At 43.5% G+C, this 19,828-nt stretch overlaps 1 protein-coding gene across 4 annotated transcripts in view; it reads left to right on the top strand.

The window, feature by feature from the left end:
- Nucleotides 1-16,556, top strand: part of tbx1 (T-box transcription factor 1) — a 25,134-nt gene extending 8,578 nt beyond the window's left edge. For 3 of the 4 annotated variants that reach the window (XM_078227237.1, XM_078227240.1, XM_078227238.1), the window contains 6 exons: nucleotides 3,207-3,308; nucleotides 6,068-6,239; nucleotides 6,356-6,511; nucleotides 9,053-9,120; nucleotides 9,290-9,405; nucleotides 12,973-16,556. In XM_078227237.1, the coding sequence (XP_078083363.1) occupies nucleotides 3,207-3,308; nucleotides 6,068-6,239; nucleotides 6,356-6,511; nucleotides 9,053-9,120; nucleotides 9,290-9,405; nucleotides 12,973-13,337 (979 nt within the window). In that variant the 3' untranslated portion in view covers nucleotides 13,338-16,556. The remainder of the gene's footprint in view (nucleotides 1-3,206; nucleotides 3,309-6,067; nucleotides 6,240-6,355; nucleotides 6,512-9,052; nucleotides 9,121-9,289; nucleotides 9,406-12,972) is intronic. The other variant, XM_078227239.1, reaches the window with a different exon arrangement.
- Nucleotides 16,557-19,828: the final 3,272 nt, after the last annotated feature.

Here is a 19,828-nt window from a genome sequence, read left to right as displayed (position 1 = left end):
AGGTCTCGGCTGTTCTTTTTTTAAAAAAAGTCCTCCCTAGTGTTTGTTCATGAGGAGGGAACCTTGAATCTAAAATCTGACTGAATGGGATCGAAGCCACAGAATTGCAAATCACCAAGAAATGTTCAGCTTTTAAAGTAAATGCCAGAAAATAAAACAGCGCATATCTGGACATGATCTGAAGAGAGAAATCATTTCCTTTTGTCCCGGTTCCTTCAGCTGAAGTATGCAGTGTTTTTATAGCTTGCACTCAGCCTGTCCATTAATTTGGCAGAAAATGGCGGTGCCAGGGAAATGGGGAGGCGAACAGCAATAATATTGGATTAATAAGTGTCCCGGGCGGATTTCTCCTGAACTCATCTGTAAACGTGGTTTCAAATGATTTTTCTCTCATTTTGAAGTCGACGTTCTGACTCAGCCAGTTCCCCGAATTTAATCGGTGTAAATTTGAGTTATGTAAATGTAGGTGTTGAATTAGTTTGTCTTTCATTCTGTTCTGAGCTGTTTGCCATAATAGCAATCAGTATGATGGCACCCGCTCAAAAGATTCTGGCTTCTTGATGGGTTTTTTTTTCGCTCTGCGTTCGCTTATATTAATATCTTGGCATTAAATCAATCCAATCCGTTTAACAACTGCCAAATATGCTTGTAGTTTTTTTGGACTAGAATCGTAGCATCTTGTAGATCATGTGGATTTTGTATGGTATATATGTTAGTCAACTCACCGAGATTAATGCGGAGGGTTTGGCTGGAAATAATAGAGGGATTTTTTTTAAAACTCCATTGAAGAATCCTTTCCATCCAGTCAATGCGAAAGGGAGGTTAAATTGAAATGGGAGTTGTTGTCCGGGGGCCTGGCTCAGAGTTATTAGTCACAGGTAGGCTTTTACATTCACACTGCAATGAAGTTACTGATAGTTTCTAAAGTTGATAGGTCAAAATCAAGGCAGTGTGCCTAACTCATGAACGGTTTTAACCGGTTCATCTCCTACAAAGTTCAAGAGAACCCGATGATATTATCCGCTCTGATGTGTGGCCAACAAAACGTTGTTTAGGGAACAACAAGGGAATGTTGGTATTGTAGCGAGTGAAATGCTACCGGATAATGTAACCTTCAACACAAGTGGAAACCTTGAGACACGTCCTTCTGAATAACTCGTGTCGAAACGTAAGGGCCAAGGGCAGAAATTCCCCCCTTATCAGAAGGCCAGAGTGTTCGGGCCAAGAAAGAACCCATTTGGTCACGGTGTATGCACACGAGCCTTGCCGCCTACTCCCACTCTGCTGCTCACTAACCCTCCCCGTTCAAATCCACAGCAACCTTTTCTACAAAGGGGCATTACCCCTTCTTCAATTAAATGACGAAGGAAATCCAAAACCCTGCAGGGTAAAAAGATCTATCTCAAGATTTCACTGGCAGAGGCTGACTGAAATCACATCTCTATTCATCAACTTAATGAAATGCTGTGAAGCAGATATGCATTTTCTGAAGAGAGAAATGAACATTGTAAGGTTTAAAATTCACTTATTCTAAATTCGTGCTTTAATTGATGTTGGAACTTAAAAAAAACAACTTTAATAATCATTGCATACAAACTCACGCGCGCGCACACACAGACACAGACAGGCATAGTCACACAGATTTACACACGCACACACAGACGCACACAGACACACATACACAGACACACACAAACATAAGCACACAGACATACACATGCCCACACACACACACACAGACATACACACGCACATACTGACACAAACACACACAGACATAAACACACAGACAAAAACACGCACACACAGACATAAACACACAGACATACACGCGCGCACACACATAGACAAAGACACAAACACACACACAAAGACAAATGCTGCCACAAAGACACGCGCACATAGGTACAAGGCACACAAACACACACACACGCACAGACACGCGCACAAAGTTAGACACGCACACACAAACGCACACAAGCATACACACCCACAGACATACACACATACACAAGCACAAATACACACAGAGACACATACACACACACAGACAGCAATCCTGGCCGGTTTATTAGAGCATGTGCCTGATTTAATGTGAGGCAGCGTAATATGAAAACTCCTGTAAAATAACCACAAAATAACTAATGGCAGACCTTATTTTTGTACATATATTTTTTATTTGTATCTAAAGCACAGACCAGAATAGAAAATCCTTAAATAATAGCTGAACTGGTACGGGCAAGGTAACTGCCTGAACTCTTGTATGTAGACAGGCGCATACATAATTCAGTTAATATTATGTTGCAGTAACTTGGTTTTCAATCTCTTAATTTCAATTATTCACCTGTTGGGATCCTTTTTACGGCGCTTCTCGTTTGATCCTCTGTATTTATTACAAAATTATTATTTTATTTCACTTTTAAAATAATAATTCATCGAAGAGAAACCTGATCGGTACCTTTACATGAAGACAAAACGTTGGAGATGTTGGAATCAATTTGGAAAGAGTAGGAAAAGTTCAGCAGAGTCGCAGCAACTGTCAGGACAGATATTGAGTCATCATTTCAGTTTCAGTTTGTTTTAAACTGGACTCGGAATGAAGTGAGATCCATTTTTGTATAAAATGATATTTGGACTTACTGAGTGACATGGAACTCATTCCAACAATTATTCGTCAAGTTTTTTCTTTTTTTTAGTAATGGAATCGTTCTGACTCCCTCATTTTCAGAACAGGGACTAGACTCCAGGCCTCTGGGGGTCTTTTTAACCAGGCGGGTAGGTTTACACAGGTCCAGCTGCTGCCAGTTTGGCATCCTTTTTTTGGGGGGGGGGGGGGGCGAGGGTTAAAAGAGAACATTGCACTTTACCGGGTGCTGAATGCGGTTGTGGATCGGTCCATAGTGGGCTGGAATCCAAACAGGAGCAGCTATTTATTAACCATGTAACTGGAGTTCCTCCAGGTGGGAACGGAATGAGAAAGAGCAGCTAGTCGCTATCTCACAACGAGACCGTTTACACAGAGGGGCATCAGGGCTGGGGGGAGGGAGGGAGAAGTTCATTGCTGTGAGCCGCAGGGGTGCTGGAGAATCGGGGGCAGCACCCACCCCACCCGGTGTTGTGCCAGTTCAAAGCAACCTGGTCGATTTTTGACAGTGCAGGTTTTAATCGCCTTGCTCCTTCCCTCCCACCCCCTCCCCACTTAACAGGAGAATGTTTCCGACTTTCCAAGTGAAGATTTTCGGGATGGATCCCATGGCTGACTACATGCTGCTCATGGACTTTGTACCCGTGGATGACAAAAGATACCGGCAAGTAAAATAAAACTCTGCTTTCTTTAGAGAGAAAAATAAAATGAATCCCCGGTGGGAGGGGGGATTGGTGCGAAATTTATTTGATACAGCAACAACCTGAGAGAGACAAGCAAATAAAGACATTGTAAATTACATGTCACTCCCCGATTGCATACAATGCCAAAATGTATCTTAATACTGATCTATAGATAGATTATATATATATTGCACACGCGTACAATAGATATAGTTGCATGGGTATATACTATATAAATGTGTTGATATGTGTTTATATTTTATAATTTTGAGTGAGCACATATATTGTTTTATATGCATGAATGTATTATATCATATATGTGTGCATATATAGTGTTAAAGTTTAAAGTTTATTTATTATTGTCACAAGTCGGCTTACATTAATACTGCAATGAAGTTACTGTGAAAATCCCCTACTCGCCACACTCCGGCGCCTGTTTGGGTACACTGAAGGAGAATTTAGCCAATGCACCAATGATCATATGTATATAAATATATATTATATATGTGTGTGTTTGTGTGCATTTATAGACACTCTAAACTTCAATTTCACACTGCCCCACCCACCCCAGGATCACCCCCTCCCCAACATTTTCCAAGCTCTACATGTATCCATATGTTTTACGTTTAAGGGGTGAAATAAGTTATTATCTCCATCTAAATCAGTGAAACTAAATACAGCATAAACCTGGAGATGTGCAGCAGGCAATTTATTACAAAATACTATTTTAATTTTTGGAGAGTAAGTTGATCATGAACTTTGGCTATAATTTATTCATATACCGAAGAATAGGATTGCATTTTTATCATAATCAATCATCATTACCAAGTGCACATTTAATGCAGCGTTTGAGCTGTTAATTCCCCTCGTTGCCAGGATATTTTCACTAAATATACAACACGTCCTCGCTCACATTTCCCGACGTATCATATAAAATAATCTGAATCAATTTGTGACAGTGTGGTGGAATTGTTCAGCCCAAGGAACTGCAGTAAATATTGGCAGAGGAAGCAGGTTTAGTGTGGATCTCCAGTACCGGAGGGTTTGGCTGGATTAAACAATGTGTGGTGCGGATGGCGTCATTTTAATCGCGACATGTTTTGAGTGCGGGCAAAAAAAAAATGCTTCCACTCAAAAATAACAGCAGACAGGCAGGTCTGGAATGAGTTTGAGTTGATACGAATTTGCTGAACAGGGAGGAGAAAATTGTACGCTGCACACAGCAATTGTTGTTTCGTCCAGATAAAAGTATAGGCTGTAAAGTAAAGTAATTCGCAGCCCTCCCCAGCACTTAGCTCTTAAACTGAAACTTCTCGCCACGTTGCATCAAAGCACCGACCTTCCATGTAGCACTGAGAAGTGCCACTGGTCAGACCAGTCTTATTGAGACTGTATTTTAAAATGGCCTAGCCTAGGGCAACTAGGGTTGGGCAATAAATGCTGGCCAGCCAGCGACGCCCATGTCCCACGGATGAATTAAAAAATATATCAAATACTGGGAAGAAAGGAAATTGGTTTTTTGCGGTTACTCGCCGACTGAGTGCAAACTTTCAGGGCACTGTCACTGCAACCCTTTACTTTCCATTTCCCAATCTCCTTCCACCCATGTCCATAAGGAATTTTTCTTGTTTTTTTTAACAAGTTGTGAAATGATGATTTTTGCCGCGCGGCTGTTTGATTTAATTGCCCACCTTACTTTATTTCTCAAAGGATGCGTGTATTAACAGAGCGCGCCATTCTCCCAAACTCAGTTTACAAGTTTCTGAATTCCACATCAAACTGACGATTTAAACATTAGATTAGTTAAATTAAGGCATGCTTTTTCAAGGAAACGTTTTGACCAGAAACATTCACTTGCCGCGATTTCAAAAGGTGTGGATGACAAACTCATATCTCAGTACATGAAAATAGAATCTGGATAACTAGAAGGGTCATTTTGTACCCACTCATATGTATGTTGGAGAGAGGGGATTTGGGGGAGACTTGTACTCAGATTTTAAGAGCCACATATTTTTTAAACTAGCCTAAAGGTACACGTGGAGACAACAGGATGAAAATGTAAAATTATTTTTTACTTGAATTATTTGGAATAGAAGCGCCTTTGGTAATATGCAGACACACGAGTCTCCTGCACTATTCTGTTCGGGTTGTGTTTTAATTGCTAGTTAACTGGTTAGGCTTCCTTTACAATTTAAACCTATACCCAACTTGCCTCGTCTAATCCTGAGAAGGTGCCATCGATATTAACGCAGCAAATATGAACCCAGGTGCGTCTTCACCGGAAACCCTTTCACCCAGGCTTAAGAAGGAAATGGTGGGCCCCCACAGTAATTGGGCTTGATTTATAAATTCAATCCGTTATTCTAATGTGTTCCCCCTGAAATAAAAAAAACAGGGCGGTTCGAAATTCTGACTTGCTCATAAATTGAAACCTGCTTCATCCTATAAATCAGATGGATTTCTTCATTGCGTTTTTTCTGGTACTTTCTGAACCCGTTGCTGGTGGTTATTTATTTACAGTAAGAAGTCTCACAACACCTGGTTAAAGTCCAACAGGTTTATTTGGTGGCACGAGCTTTCGGAGCAGCGCTCCGAAAGCTCGTGCCACCAAATAAACCTGTTGGACTTTAACCTGGTGTTGTGAGACTTCTTACTGTGCCTACCCCAGTCCAACGCCGGCATCCCCACATCCTGGTTATTTATTTAGTGAGTGACTGGATATATGTGTTCCTCGTTGCAGATATGCCTTCCATAGCTCCTCCTGGCTTGTGGCTGGGAAAGCAGACCCAGCGACCCCGGGCCGAGTACATTATCATCCCGATTCCCCCGCTAAAGGCGCTCAGTGGATGAAGCAAATAGTCTCTTTTGACAAGCTGAAACTAACCAATAATTTATTGGACGACAACGGCCATGTAAGTAGGCTGAAGATTTACGTTCCGTTTGAATTATTTCTCTTTTTTTGTTTGGGGGGGTGGGACTGACCCCTGAATTTCTAAATAACCTCCTCTATTCCTCTCCCTTCACGCAGATTATCCTAAACTCCATGCACAGATACCAGCCGCGGTTTCATGTCGTGTTCGTTGACCCCAGGAAGGACAGTGAGAAGTACGCCGAGGAGAACTTTAAAACATTTCTATTCGAGGAGACGAGGTTTACAGCGGTCACGGCGTATCAGAATCACCGGGTATGTGTGGATCTGAAGATTATTATTCATTATGGGATCGTCCTCTGGCCCCACATTGACAGGGTCGCAGGATTTGCGAGGCTTCATTCATCAAAGTTGTTACTGATGAATGACGATCTGGAAAGATTTTTTTTCTTAAATCCTGAACCTATCATCAATTCATCGCAGTTAAAGGCCAGGTTTGAGCGCATTGTAAGGCAGCTAACCCCGATTGGAAAGAGTTGCTCTCTTAATCATGATAACCGCTAGTTTTCCTGAACTGTAGACGTGGTTTAAACTTCTCAAATAACGGGAGCAATTTTAAAATACTGTGAGGAGATGAGGAGGAATTTCTTCAGCCAGAGAGTGGTGAATCTGTGGAACTCTTTGCCGCAGAAGGCTGTGGAGGCCAGGTCATTGCGTGTCTTTAAGACAGAGATAGATAGGTTCTTGATTAATAAGGGGATCAGGGGTTATGGGGAAAAGGCAGGAGAATGGGGATGAGAAAAATATCAGCCATGATTGAATGGCAGAGCAGACTCGATGGGCCGAGTGGCCTAATTCTGCTCCTATGTCATAGAAAGTCATAGAAACCCGACAGTGCAGAAGGAGGCCATTCGGCCCATCGAGTCTGCACCGACCACAATCCCACCCAGGCCCTACCCTCATATATTTACCCGCTAATCCCTCTAACCTACACATCTCAGGACGCTAAGGGGCAATTTTTAGCATGGCCAATCAACCTAACTCACACATCTTTGGACTTAGCGTCTAAGTCAGGGGAATTCAATGGTGGGCATTCAATTACTGTTTAAGTAAACGCCTGCCGAGACTGGGAGATGTATAAGACACAGCACTGCTTTAACAACTGTAAATAAATCGGTGAACTTAACCAAACACAGGCCATGCGCCGTCTGCACTCAATTGACTGAAAGAGAGATTTGCAAACGCGCTGTGTTGCAATACTTAAAGGGCACGCAGCTGTTCCGTCTCCCTCCAGGAGTCCCAATTCACAGGGAGGCAAATTAAATTCATGCCCACTTTAAATTTATGGCAACAACCTCAGGCATGCCGGAACAGTTATATATAATATTTAGAAGGCTAAGCCATAAAAGGGATTCGCATGCTCCATCTCGCTCACATTAAACGTGCATGTAACATTGAAGTATGTCAGTGTCTGTGTGTCACCAGTGACATGCCTTCGAATCTTCGCGCTAAATCATATTGTCATCTGTTGTACATCTCTGCCCGGCATGCATGAACCCTGATTACACAGAGCTTGGAGCATGACACGGGTTTTTTTTTTCAAAAGGCAGTTTTGAACTGGGAGCCCCCTCCCGGTTGTCGTTTGAGTGCTGCCGTCTGTTTCGGAGAGAGTCTGGGGGAAGGTGTACCCTCATTCCAGGGCATCTGCTCAGCTCATTCCCAAAATTTCTGCGCGGAACCTGATAGCTGAGGGAGTTCAGGCTCCATATCCATAATGTTGCACATTCAGCCAACCCCAAGGGCTCCCTTCCTGCAATTATGACTATAGAAAACTTCCTAAAACCCACTGGGACGCAATTATCTGAATAAATTCAAGGCCCCGGCTACTTTTTTTCTTCACCGCAAGTATCACAGCAAGGATTGTCAATCAAAGATAGCTCGCCTTTAGTCACTTACTGACAACCCGGGCGATATTTCATTTTAATAACAATGTTTTTGCCAAACCTCTGAAATATTAGTCTGTAGAATATGAAGAGATCTCTCAATACTGATCGTAGCTGCACATTTGTTTCGGTTTGGTGTTTTTTTTAATGAAATACCGATGTGTAACACTGTTGCCATGGTTCTGATGTCTGCGAACAGCTGTCCCAAGTCTGACTACCATACCTCCTGCTTTCCATCAGTTGACCTTTCCGTCTGCAACTGTCAATAACGGATTAAAGTTTGTTTTACAACCATTCCGGACATTTACAGGGGCATATTTTAACCATGAATTAACAACAATATAAAATTTCGCGCCTGATCATATCGGCTTGTGACAACTCAGTGTATGCGGGAGTTAATATTTAAACGTTTGCTACATTTGCAAGTTGTTTAATGCAGCTGTATCTACCGCTGTAAAGTGATTCCTCTACGCATTTGAACAAAAGGAGAAAATAGCTATTGGGGCCGTTAAAACTGGCCTATTAACAGCAAGGCCTGTCTTTATAGAGAGTGATAAGCAGCCTGATTTAGAAAGGCGAAGCGTGCGGTATCCGTGTACAAAGTGAACACCCAAATTATCCATTTGTCCATAATTTTATTTTGAAAAGGCAGACCTCATTTGCAAATAAGTCTAACACTTTACATATACTCACACACACACACATAGCTCAGTCACTCCGGCTGCACTTGCAATGCTATCTGAATCTCGCGACAATTGAATCTCACCAAAAGTTTATCAATATTTGGAGTGAAAAATATTTGGATTTCCACGAAAATTAACCAGTCAATTATTTAAAGAATTGTGCAGGTTTAGTTTTACTAACTGAGAAGTATTTATAATTAAAACTATTTATTTATTTTTAATCCCCTCAGATAACACAACTAAAAATCGCCAGCAATCCGTTTGCTAAAGGATTTCGAGACTGCGATCCAGAAGATTGGTAAGCCGGTCCCTTGAGTGACGGGGAATTTCATTTGCTAACTTGACTAGATCTTTAACCTTTGTTTATTGTTTGTAGTTTTTAATATATGTATATTTTTGCATGCATTGTCGCTATTTTAAAACACACACAATACCTGGAATTGATATAAATGTTCTCGAATGAACAGTTTTGTCCCATATTTTAGGCCGAGGAATCACAGGCCAGGATCTTTACAATTAATCAGTGCTTTCGCCCGAAACAGAAACTCGGTATCATCACCCCAACAGAACGGCAGTGACAAAGGTACATTATTGCCTCCCTCAGTCGGTGTCTCTAATATCCCAGTCAACACGCTCTTTCCCCACCCCACCCCTCCCCCTCCTCTTCCCAGACCATGTAGTTTTATTTCAAGCAAGTTTATCTATATTTAAAAATGAAGACTAGCTTTATCCCGTGTCAATCCCAGAGCGCTTCCCGGTGTTTTACTTTCTGAAGACACATCTTAGGGCCCAGTTTCTACACAGCAAGCTCCCACAAACAGCAAATGAGATAAATGATCCCTCCTCCCACTTTTACTATGATTTTTGTTGTTTGAGGGGGTTAAATGCCCAACAAGACACTGGAAGACTTTTCGCTTCTTCTGGGATAATATGAATTAATTGTAAAGTTGCTCTCTTAGCTTTGAAGAATTCCTATCTCCTCCAATTAGCTTGTTTTGTGTGAATTTGCAAAATGCACCTGGAATACAGAATGGAATGGATAGCTTTAACATTATTGTGTTCAATCTAATGTGGATTTTAAGAATCGGAGTGAATTTCAATTCAATATTGTAGGAATAATGAAACTCCTTTCACAACTGTTTCCGAACAAAGTGTGGAGCACATGTCAAACTAAAAGCTCACACGTTGTGATAAACACCCATTCAAATAGGAGTGATAACACACTCAGTTGTAGGTTCAAGTGCCACTCCAAAGATCTGAGCACATCATCTATGTTGCTCTTTCAGTGCTGTACCGAGGGAGGGCTGCACAGTCCCAGGTCTATCTTTCACATGAGATCACTACAAAACCCAGGTTCAATTCAGGCCTCGGGTCACTGTCTGTGTGGAGTCTGCACGTTCTCCCCATGTCTGCGTGGGTTTCCTCCCACAGTCCAAAGATGTGCGGGTTAGGTTGATTGGCCATGCTAAATTGTCCCATAGTGTCAGGGGGATTAGCAGGGTAAATATATGGGGTTCGGGGATAGGGCCTGGATGGGATTGTGGTTGGTGCAGACTTGATGGGCCTAATGGCCTTCTTCCGCACTATAGGGATTCTATTCTATTCCATTCTAAAAGCAGTCATCTGATCGTGGCCACATTGCTGTTTGTGGAGTCTTGCTGTGCTCAAGTGGGCAGCCACGTGTTCTACGTCACATTGGCTCCAGAGTAATTTGATTTACTGGAAAGTGCGTTGGGGCGGCACGGTGGCATAGTGGTTAGCACTGCTGCCTCACAGCGCCAAGGACCCGGGTTCAGTTCCTCCTTTGGGTGACTATCTCCCCCCGCATAGGTTTCCTCCGGGTGCTCCGATTTCCTCCCACAGTCCAAAGATGTGCAGGTTAGGTGGATTGGCCATGCTAAATTGCCTCTTAGCGTGTTGATTACGGGGTAAATACGTAGGGTTATGGAGATAGAGCCTGGGTGAGATTCTCAGTCAAAGAGTCGGTGCAAACTCGATGGGTCAAATGGCCTCCTTCTGCACTGTAGGAATTCTATGAATCCAGTTATATGAATGGCATGTTGTTATACAGTAAGAAGTCTCACAACACCAGGTTAAAGTCCAACAGGTCTATTTGGTAGCAAACCTTTAACCTGGTGTTGTGAGACTTCTTATTGTGTTCACCCCAGTCCAACGCCGGCATCTCCACATCATGTTATTATACAACAGCGTATATTCATTAAACGCCCTTAATGTAATGAAACATTCCGAAGGCACGTCACTGAAGGATTATAAAGTTAAAAAATGACACCGTGCCATGAAAGGAGATATTGGGATATATAACGAAAATCTTGATCAAGCCGGTAGGTTTTAAGGAATTGTTTGAGGGCGGGAAGTGAAGTAGAGGGGCAGTAGGGGAGGGAAACCCAGAGCTTGGGGCTTAGCCAACGGAGAGAAACTGAAATGTAAGATCTTTCCGTTGTTTTTCCCAATTGTTGAAAGCAGCTAAACCAATTCTGGATTGGACACTAATTTTATTTTCTGAGCGGCCGTGTTAACAGTAACAGTTTTTTTTTTAAATCCCTGCACCCACTTTAATATGTTACATTCCGTCTCAGATTTAAAAAGAAATATTTCCCCCACACCACAACATTCAGAAAAGCAATGGTCAAATAACTGACACCTTTTCTGACTGTAGGCTTGTCCCGCAGAGCCTGCACCCGAGTCCAACTAAGTTTTTCTAACGCCAATTCCGTCCCTGCAGCATTTCATTGCACTTAACTCACAAGGAGGACTGTATGTGCCTGGGTTTCCGAATGCCGGACAAACACCGTGTCAATGTAACCCACAGTAAGCTGCTCTCTCCCCACACCCATTGAGGAGCTCCTTAGAGTAGTCACCTCAGAAGGGTCAGAGGCTGAGCTTTCTCTGTGGGTCCAGAACCTTAAATCTGCTCAAGCAATAATGAAGGATAATCCGCAATAATACCGTCCCAGTAGCAATTTTTTCACATTTGTATATATATATATATATATGAAGTACGTGAATATTTCTCGTACACAAATTCTTGCTTTAAATGCATGAAAACCGATGCAGCTAGTTACTCTACATGGTTACTGTTGGTTGTATTTAAGCGTGAATGCTTAATTACAGCCAATTCATAGGTCCCGGTCGGGTGGGTGGTTTAAACATTGAGACAATATTCACATTTCATCACTACTTTTATTCTGTGTTAACTTTGCTTTGTCATCAATCCAGAACACCATGTTCCTGGTGATATTTCCTGGAATTTTTAAGGGGGGAGGGGGGACACGAAGTGGCGGAAGGCAAGAGGGGGTGAAGTATTCATAGAATCCCTACAGTGCAGAAGGAGGCCATTCGACCCATCGGGCCTGCACCGACAACAATCCCACCCTTTCACTGTAACGGCACGTATTTGCCCTGTTAATCCCCCTGACACTAAGGGACCATTTAGCATGGCCAATCAACATAACTTGCACATCTTTGGAGTATGGGAGGAAACCCACGCAGACACAGGGAGAATGTGCAGACTCCACACATACAGTGACCTAAGCCGGGAATCGGACCGGGGTCCCTGGCGCTGTGAGGCAGCAGTGCTAACCACTGTGCCACCGTGCTGCCCATTCCAATCCTTTTCCAATCCTTTGCCCAACTTTTCAGAGCATGGACGGGTCACATAAAAATGTTCGAATTTACAGGATACAATCGGTCTCGGTTCTACATGAACCTCTTCCTGCCTACTTCACCTCGCCCTATGAGTAATTCCATTTGCTTCCTCCGGTGTCTAACTAGCTTCTCCTGTAAGTGCATCCTGTAAGTGTATTCGCTCCAAATGCTCCCGCTTTGGCTCAAGAACCTTCTGCTAAATTCCTTGTTGGATTTATCTATGAGTGTTTTTATGGTGGCTCAGTGGTTAGCACTGGTTTACCAGGGATTCCGGAGAGTCGGTGCAGAGTCGATGGGCTGAGTGGCCTCCCTCTTGGGATTCTATGGTTTTGTTTTAAATGTATGGCCCTTGTTTTAGACTCCACAAGTCTTCCCTATCAAAGCCTTTTCCTAATTTGACAATTCCTGGTTTAATGAGTTGATGGGAGTGTGAATGGAAAGTCAGTGTGCGCATTCTCTAAATCTTCGCACCTTATGTTGGTAGACGCAGACACCAGAGGCGACTATGACCGGGATCCGAACCGGACAGCCATGCACCCGGAGCATTCTCATCAGCAGCAGCTCATGTCCCGGGTGCTGAGCCCGGCTCTCCCCGGTGGACTGCACCCGCTCACCCGGCCAAGCCCTCCGCATGAACTGCGGCTGGACCCCCACCCACAGCCGCCGGATAGTCTCCACCACACCTACAAGTACCGCTCATACCACGATGCTTACATCGGTGCCAAAGCCAGACCGAGTCCATACCCGCTGTCTGGCATTGCAAGCCATGGCTATCACCACATGAATCCCACTGCAAACATGTACCCTGCCAGTGCAGCACCCACTAATTATGACTATGGGCACAGATAACCGCGAGGATTCCGTGCTATGTACTTTTTTTAAAGAGAAAAAGAGAGACTACTAATCCTGCAAACTAAAGAAGATGCACAAATCAAAGGGGGAATGATCTATCTCATTGCTTTAACTGAACTGTTACCACCATTTGCAGTTCAAGGGAGGTTCATGTCGGTGGAACTCAGAATCTTTCACTTGATGGGTGAGTGACTGCGTGGCAGGCGATTGATGGCCCACTGACCAATCGCAATGCAGCTGGAAGGAAGGCTTCAGTCGTGATTGGCCGGATCCATGGCAACTGCCATTGTAGCGTTGTAACTGGTTGGTTGATCCACCAATCAGCCGCCGCGTTGGCTGTCGATTGATGACAATGGCCAACCAATTGGGGGACACTTTGCCTCCCATTGGTGCCCAGGGTGGCTTTTGCCCCACGTGTTGTGTCTGGACTGCAATGGCTAAGAGACTTGAGCCAAAGCACTGCACTGATGACTGTGGGGGAATGATAACGTAAAGCGGCAACTGGAGTTTTATTTTATGTCGTAAGGTGTCGAGTTGCACTTTCAGCTTTGACAAAAGCCATATTGTTGTTTGTAACGGGGACGAAGGCACCAATTTATCCAATTAACCACGCAGTTAAAGGCTTAATCCGTTTCTGTGTTAAAAAGGCGTGGGCTTCGATTGTAACAGCGACGCCTCTTATCGGCAAGGCAAATGCAGTCTTTTTGATCGTGTGTTCAAACCGGTGGCCACGTAGGTAAATAAAGATGAGAGCAGCACATCACATTCCCGGTGCATTTAGTATTATGTTTCAACCGAAAATAAGAAATCATTTCAGAACTCACCATGAATTATTTCGCTCAGATAAGTTATGCAATGCAAATTTAAAGCTACCTACTGATCCAAGCATTTGTAATATTTTAATTTAATATATATATATTTCTCTAGTTTTGTGTGCAGATTGCAACTAAATATTATATTTGGGAAATGGATGTGAGGATGTATTTTACATTTATTACTGTGTTACTCTTTAAAAGCAGGCACTTGCGATCAGACAATCAGCCCCAACATTGAGTTACTTCCATGTGCGGATTTTAAATCGCTTGTATTTCTTGCTCGTTCTGATGTCTCACAAAGAATGCCCTCATTTCTGCATGTGTTCTGAAACAGAAAAAGACACCAAAACAATCGCCGACTAGTCAGCCATTCTCCTTATGCCATGTTGCTATTCGTGACATGTTGAACTGTGTCTACATTCACACACACACTCACACTCACCCACACCGACATCCACACTCACACCCATACAAACACACAAACACACACACTAACACACACACAAACGCTCACACACACTCACATTCACACAAACACACACAAACCCTCACCCACACACACACACAAACACACACACACCTACACAAACACTCACGCATACACACTCACCCACACACTGACACACACACAAGCACTCACACTTACACACACAAACGCACATTCACACTCACCCACACACATAATCACACAAACAAACACTCACCCACACCTATAATCACACAAGCAGACACGCATACACTCATCCACACTGATACACACACAAGCACTCACACTTAAACACACAAACGCACAATCACACTCACCCACACACATAATCATACACACAAACACTCACCCACACACACACTGACACACACACCTGTAATCACACAAACACACTCACCCACACGCATAATCACATACTCACACAAAATCATACAAACAATCTTACATAATAACATACACTCACCCGCACGTATTATCACATTGACAAACGTTCAATAACACAAAATCACACACACACACACAACCAAACACACACACACACACAAAATCACACACACACACACAACCAAACACACACACACACACAAAATCACACACACACACACACAACCAAACACACACACACAAAATCACACACACACACACACACACACACAACCAAACACACACACACACACAACCAAACACACACACACACAACCAAACACACACACACACACAACCAAACACACACACACAAAATCACACACACACACACAACCAAACACACACACACAACCAAACACACACACACACACAAAAACACACACACACACACAACCAAACACACACACACACAACCAAACACACACACACACACAACCAAACACACACACACAAAATCACACACACACACACAACCAAACACACACACACACAACCAAACACACACACACACACAACCAAACACACACACACAAAATCACACACACACACAACCAAACACACACACACACACAAAATCACACACACACACACAACCAAACACACACACACACACACAACCAAACACACACACACACACAAAATCACACACACACAACCAAACACACACACACACACAACCAAACACACACACACAACCAAACACACACACACACAAAATCACACACACACACACAACCAAACACACACACACACAACCAAACACACACACACACACAAAATCACACACACACACACAAAATCACACACACACACACAACCAAACACAAACACACACACACACAAAATCACACACACACACACAACCAAACACACACACACACACAAAATCACACACACACACACAAAATCACACACACACACACACAACCAAACACACACACACACACAAAATCACACACACACACACAACCAAACACACACACACACACAAAATCACACACAATATCAAACACACACCTACACAATCACAAGTAAACAAACACACAAATAAACAAACACGCAATCACACACAAACCCACGGACACACAAAAACATACACACACATTCACAGATATTATCTCTTCAAATTATAGTGCCAAAGTTTGGTCACGCTGAATTTATCGCGGAATGAAGTTGCTATTTATTATTTCTTGCAATGTGGATATTCAAATTATTCTATTAAAAACGCGGGAACTGTGTGGTGGAATAACAGTAACCTAAAGGATGGCAGCTGTAAACAGGGATAGTGTAGATAAGTGTAGATAGCGCACCCTGTAGATACTGTATATTTAGATAGCAACCGTGACTTTTTAGTGGCCGATATTGTTTTAACGTGAAAACGATGTCTGTTGTAAAATGGCTTTCATATTTTTTTAAATGAACCAGCGTGTTGTAATTTTCTATATAAACTGGTAAATTTAAAGAAAGACTAAACGTTCATTTTTCTCTCCTGGCGAGGCGTATTTATTCTCATTTCGAAAGAACAACCTTAAATGTCTGATTGCCGCAATGTCCGAAGCTGTGTGCTGGGATTTTATAGAAAGCACCGTGGCAGATTGTCCCTGGTTGCGGGATGTATGGGCTCCCTGTGAATAAGGTAACACGGCAGCTGACAACTGTGTGACAGTCCAGGGCTGCTGGAGGGGAGGCAAAGGATGTGGATAATTGGATCGATTATTTTTCTTTGGTCATCAACATTATCAGCCCGCGCTTTTAACAGCGAAACTGAAAATTATTTGCTAAATTAATAATCACCGCAATAAACAACAGATGTTTTAGAAACTCATTCTGTAAGATAGCATGCACTTTTTTTTGTATACCGAGTCTATTTGCGTTACCCTGAACAAAACTGTGAAACTAAACTAGCCGGAATGTGAGAGGCTCTCCCCTCTCTATTCACTCCACTCACAATCTGCACAGTGTTAGGCGCCGTTATCTTTCCTCAGGAGACATCTGCTTTGAACGCTGGGGTTAGGAGATAACGACCAGGGAATCCCGACCTTAGAAGCATAACCCAGGAATAAAATTGGAATTAGTGAATGGAACCATTTACCCAAAGGTTCAATACAGGCACCCGGTGTTGCAATGTGTGCAGCAGGCGACAATAGATACTGGGAAATACAATTCTGAACTGACCTCCACCGTGACAATAACACACAAAACAACAGTATAATTATTTATTGCACGTAATAAGTATAGGGCTTGAATATTTAAATAGGGGGAGGGGGAACGGTTATATATTGCCAGTTAATGGCCTACGTTCTAAATGACACCCAAACTTCAATCCAATGAATAAAGCTTTTCTTAAGTTTATTTATTAGTCACAAGTAAGGCTTACATTAACACTGCAATGAAGTTACTCTGAAATTCCCTAGTCGCCACACTCCAGCGCCTGTTCGGGTCAGCACGTCTTTCAGAATGTAGGAGGAAACCCACGCAGACACGGGGAGAACGTGGAAACTCCACACAGACAGTGACCCAAGCCGGGAATTGAACCAGGGTCAATACTGCAAATATATATATAAAAGCATGATAAAAAAAAGCGAAAAGATTGGTTCGCCGCGAGTGAAGTTAATTGAACTAAATTGCCGATGCAAAGAAAAACAACACCGCTTCATTCTTAACGACAGCGAATAGTTTTAATGCATTTTTAATTATCGGCCAGTATAACGTTGCAAAATAAAATATCAGCTTTATATTCCGTGAAATTCGGTTTTTTAAATCCTCAAAATTCAAAACTGCAGTGAAAGCAGGAAGCGCTTCATTACACAAAGCAGGTAAGAGATCTTCCATGGTCTAATTGAACAGCAGAGCAGGTTCGAGGAGCAGAATGGTCTCCCCCCCTTCTTAATGCTCCTTGCAATTCGTTGAGCAAAAACAGCGTTCCGACACCGGAACAAAAATGTCTCAGGGAAACAAATGAGTTCTAACCCCGGGTTACTGTTTCCTTAATATTCACCCGTTCTCCATCAGAGAAAAAAAGCCATCTCTGTGGACTGACTTGTGGGCCAGGGAGCCAGACTGAGTTTAAAGCATCTTCCGTCTCGTTACACCCTCGGCGGCTTCGAGGGCAAAACACAAATATACAACTTTAGTGCCCAATTTTCCATCTGATTCGGGAACAAGTTTAAACCACAGTCAGAGACCGGACTGTTTCGCTGTTTGATTCTTCACACGTGGGGTCTGACACCAATGGTAAAACTAAATGATCATGGATATTGTAGGACTTGGATTTAGATAGCGCCTACTCAGAATCCTCTCAAAGCTTTTCAACAATTCCGGCTGCATTGAAAATATTCCAGACCGAACTGTCAGCCTGGCTTTTTAACAAGAGCGGTCTGTGGAAGGTGATTATATAAAACTGGTTTCTGGACACAAAGCCCGTGGACTCTAACGGGATTGTAGACATTGGAGTGTTCCACCCTACTGGTTTCAACAATTGCTATACGCAGATTCCCATTTATTGGAGTGGTTTGATTACTGAGATCGAAATGGAATGTTGGTTGATGGTTTTTTTAAAACTTTATCACTTTAAGGTGGTGTTGCGACGCTCCCAAAATCACACTGGCGCCTTCATATATTCAGCAAAACGCACTGAGAGCTATTCCAGGATGAAGCTGCCCCCTCCCCCCTTAGCGCGGCCGCCCCTTCACATCCCCCCCCTCCCCACACACACCCCACATACACAACCCCCCACACAAACACACATCCAAACACACATCTACACACACACACACACACACCACACACACACGCACATACCCACACACACCCCCACATCCCTCCACACCTACCCCACACACACACACCCCACATACACACCCCCCCCACACACATCCAAACACACATCTACACACACACACCACACACACACACACCCACCCACACGCACCATACCCACACACCTACCCCCCACACACACACCCCACATACACATCCCCCCCCCACACACACACATCCAAACACAGATCTACACACACACCTCACACACATACACCCCACACATACACCCACCCACACGCTCATACCCACACACACCCACACGCCCCACAGCCTCCCACACACACACATCCAAACACAGATCTACACACACACCCCACACACATACACCCCACACACACTACACACACACAAAGTACACAAACATCCCACACGCATATACACCCCACATACACACACCCATCCACATACATATCCACACACACATACACCCCCCCCCCCCCCACACACACACACACACACATAACGTACATGTACACCTTGGAGATTAATTTGAATGCTTTAACGGCCAGTCCCGCATCGATTTCTCGCTGGTGTGGCCGATTCTCAGGATAAATTATCTCCCGCATTTAATACGGATTCCCAATTGGAGGAATACCGTTTGGAAACAGGCAGTTAGTTCTCTGCATACAGATCCCTCTGGGAGCATCTCTCCCCCGGTCACATTCGCTAGCAGCCGGGGAGTCAAGATGAGGGAACCATCCGGAGAGTCAGTGGGAATGTTGAAATTGGGGCTTCCGCTGGGAGGCCGGGAAAGTTTGGGAAGCCCGGGTTTAAAGGGTGGGCAGGGAGTGGAGTTTGGGAGTGAATGGCGAGATGTCCCACTCCCTCCACCAAGGGACAGAATGCTGACCTTTCGGGAAGTTAACTTCTGTGAATCAGTTCAACTCTAGTAGCAAGCCATTGATCCCCCATCCCGGCGGAGGGTCCTGCCTGCTTAC

Source organism: Mustelus asterias, chromosome 13, assembly GCF_964213995.1.
Source record: "Mustelus asterias chromosome 13, sMusAst1.hap1.1, whole genome shotgun sequence".
Lineage (NCBI taxonomy): Eukaryota > Metazoa > Chordata > Chondrichthyes > Carcharhiniformes > Triakidae > Mustelus > Mustelus asterias.
The sequence above is the reverse complement of the archived record's forward strand: the minus strand, read 5'-3'. Positions and strand labels throughout refer to the sequence as shown.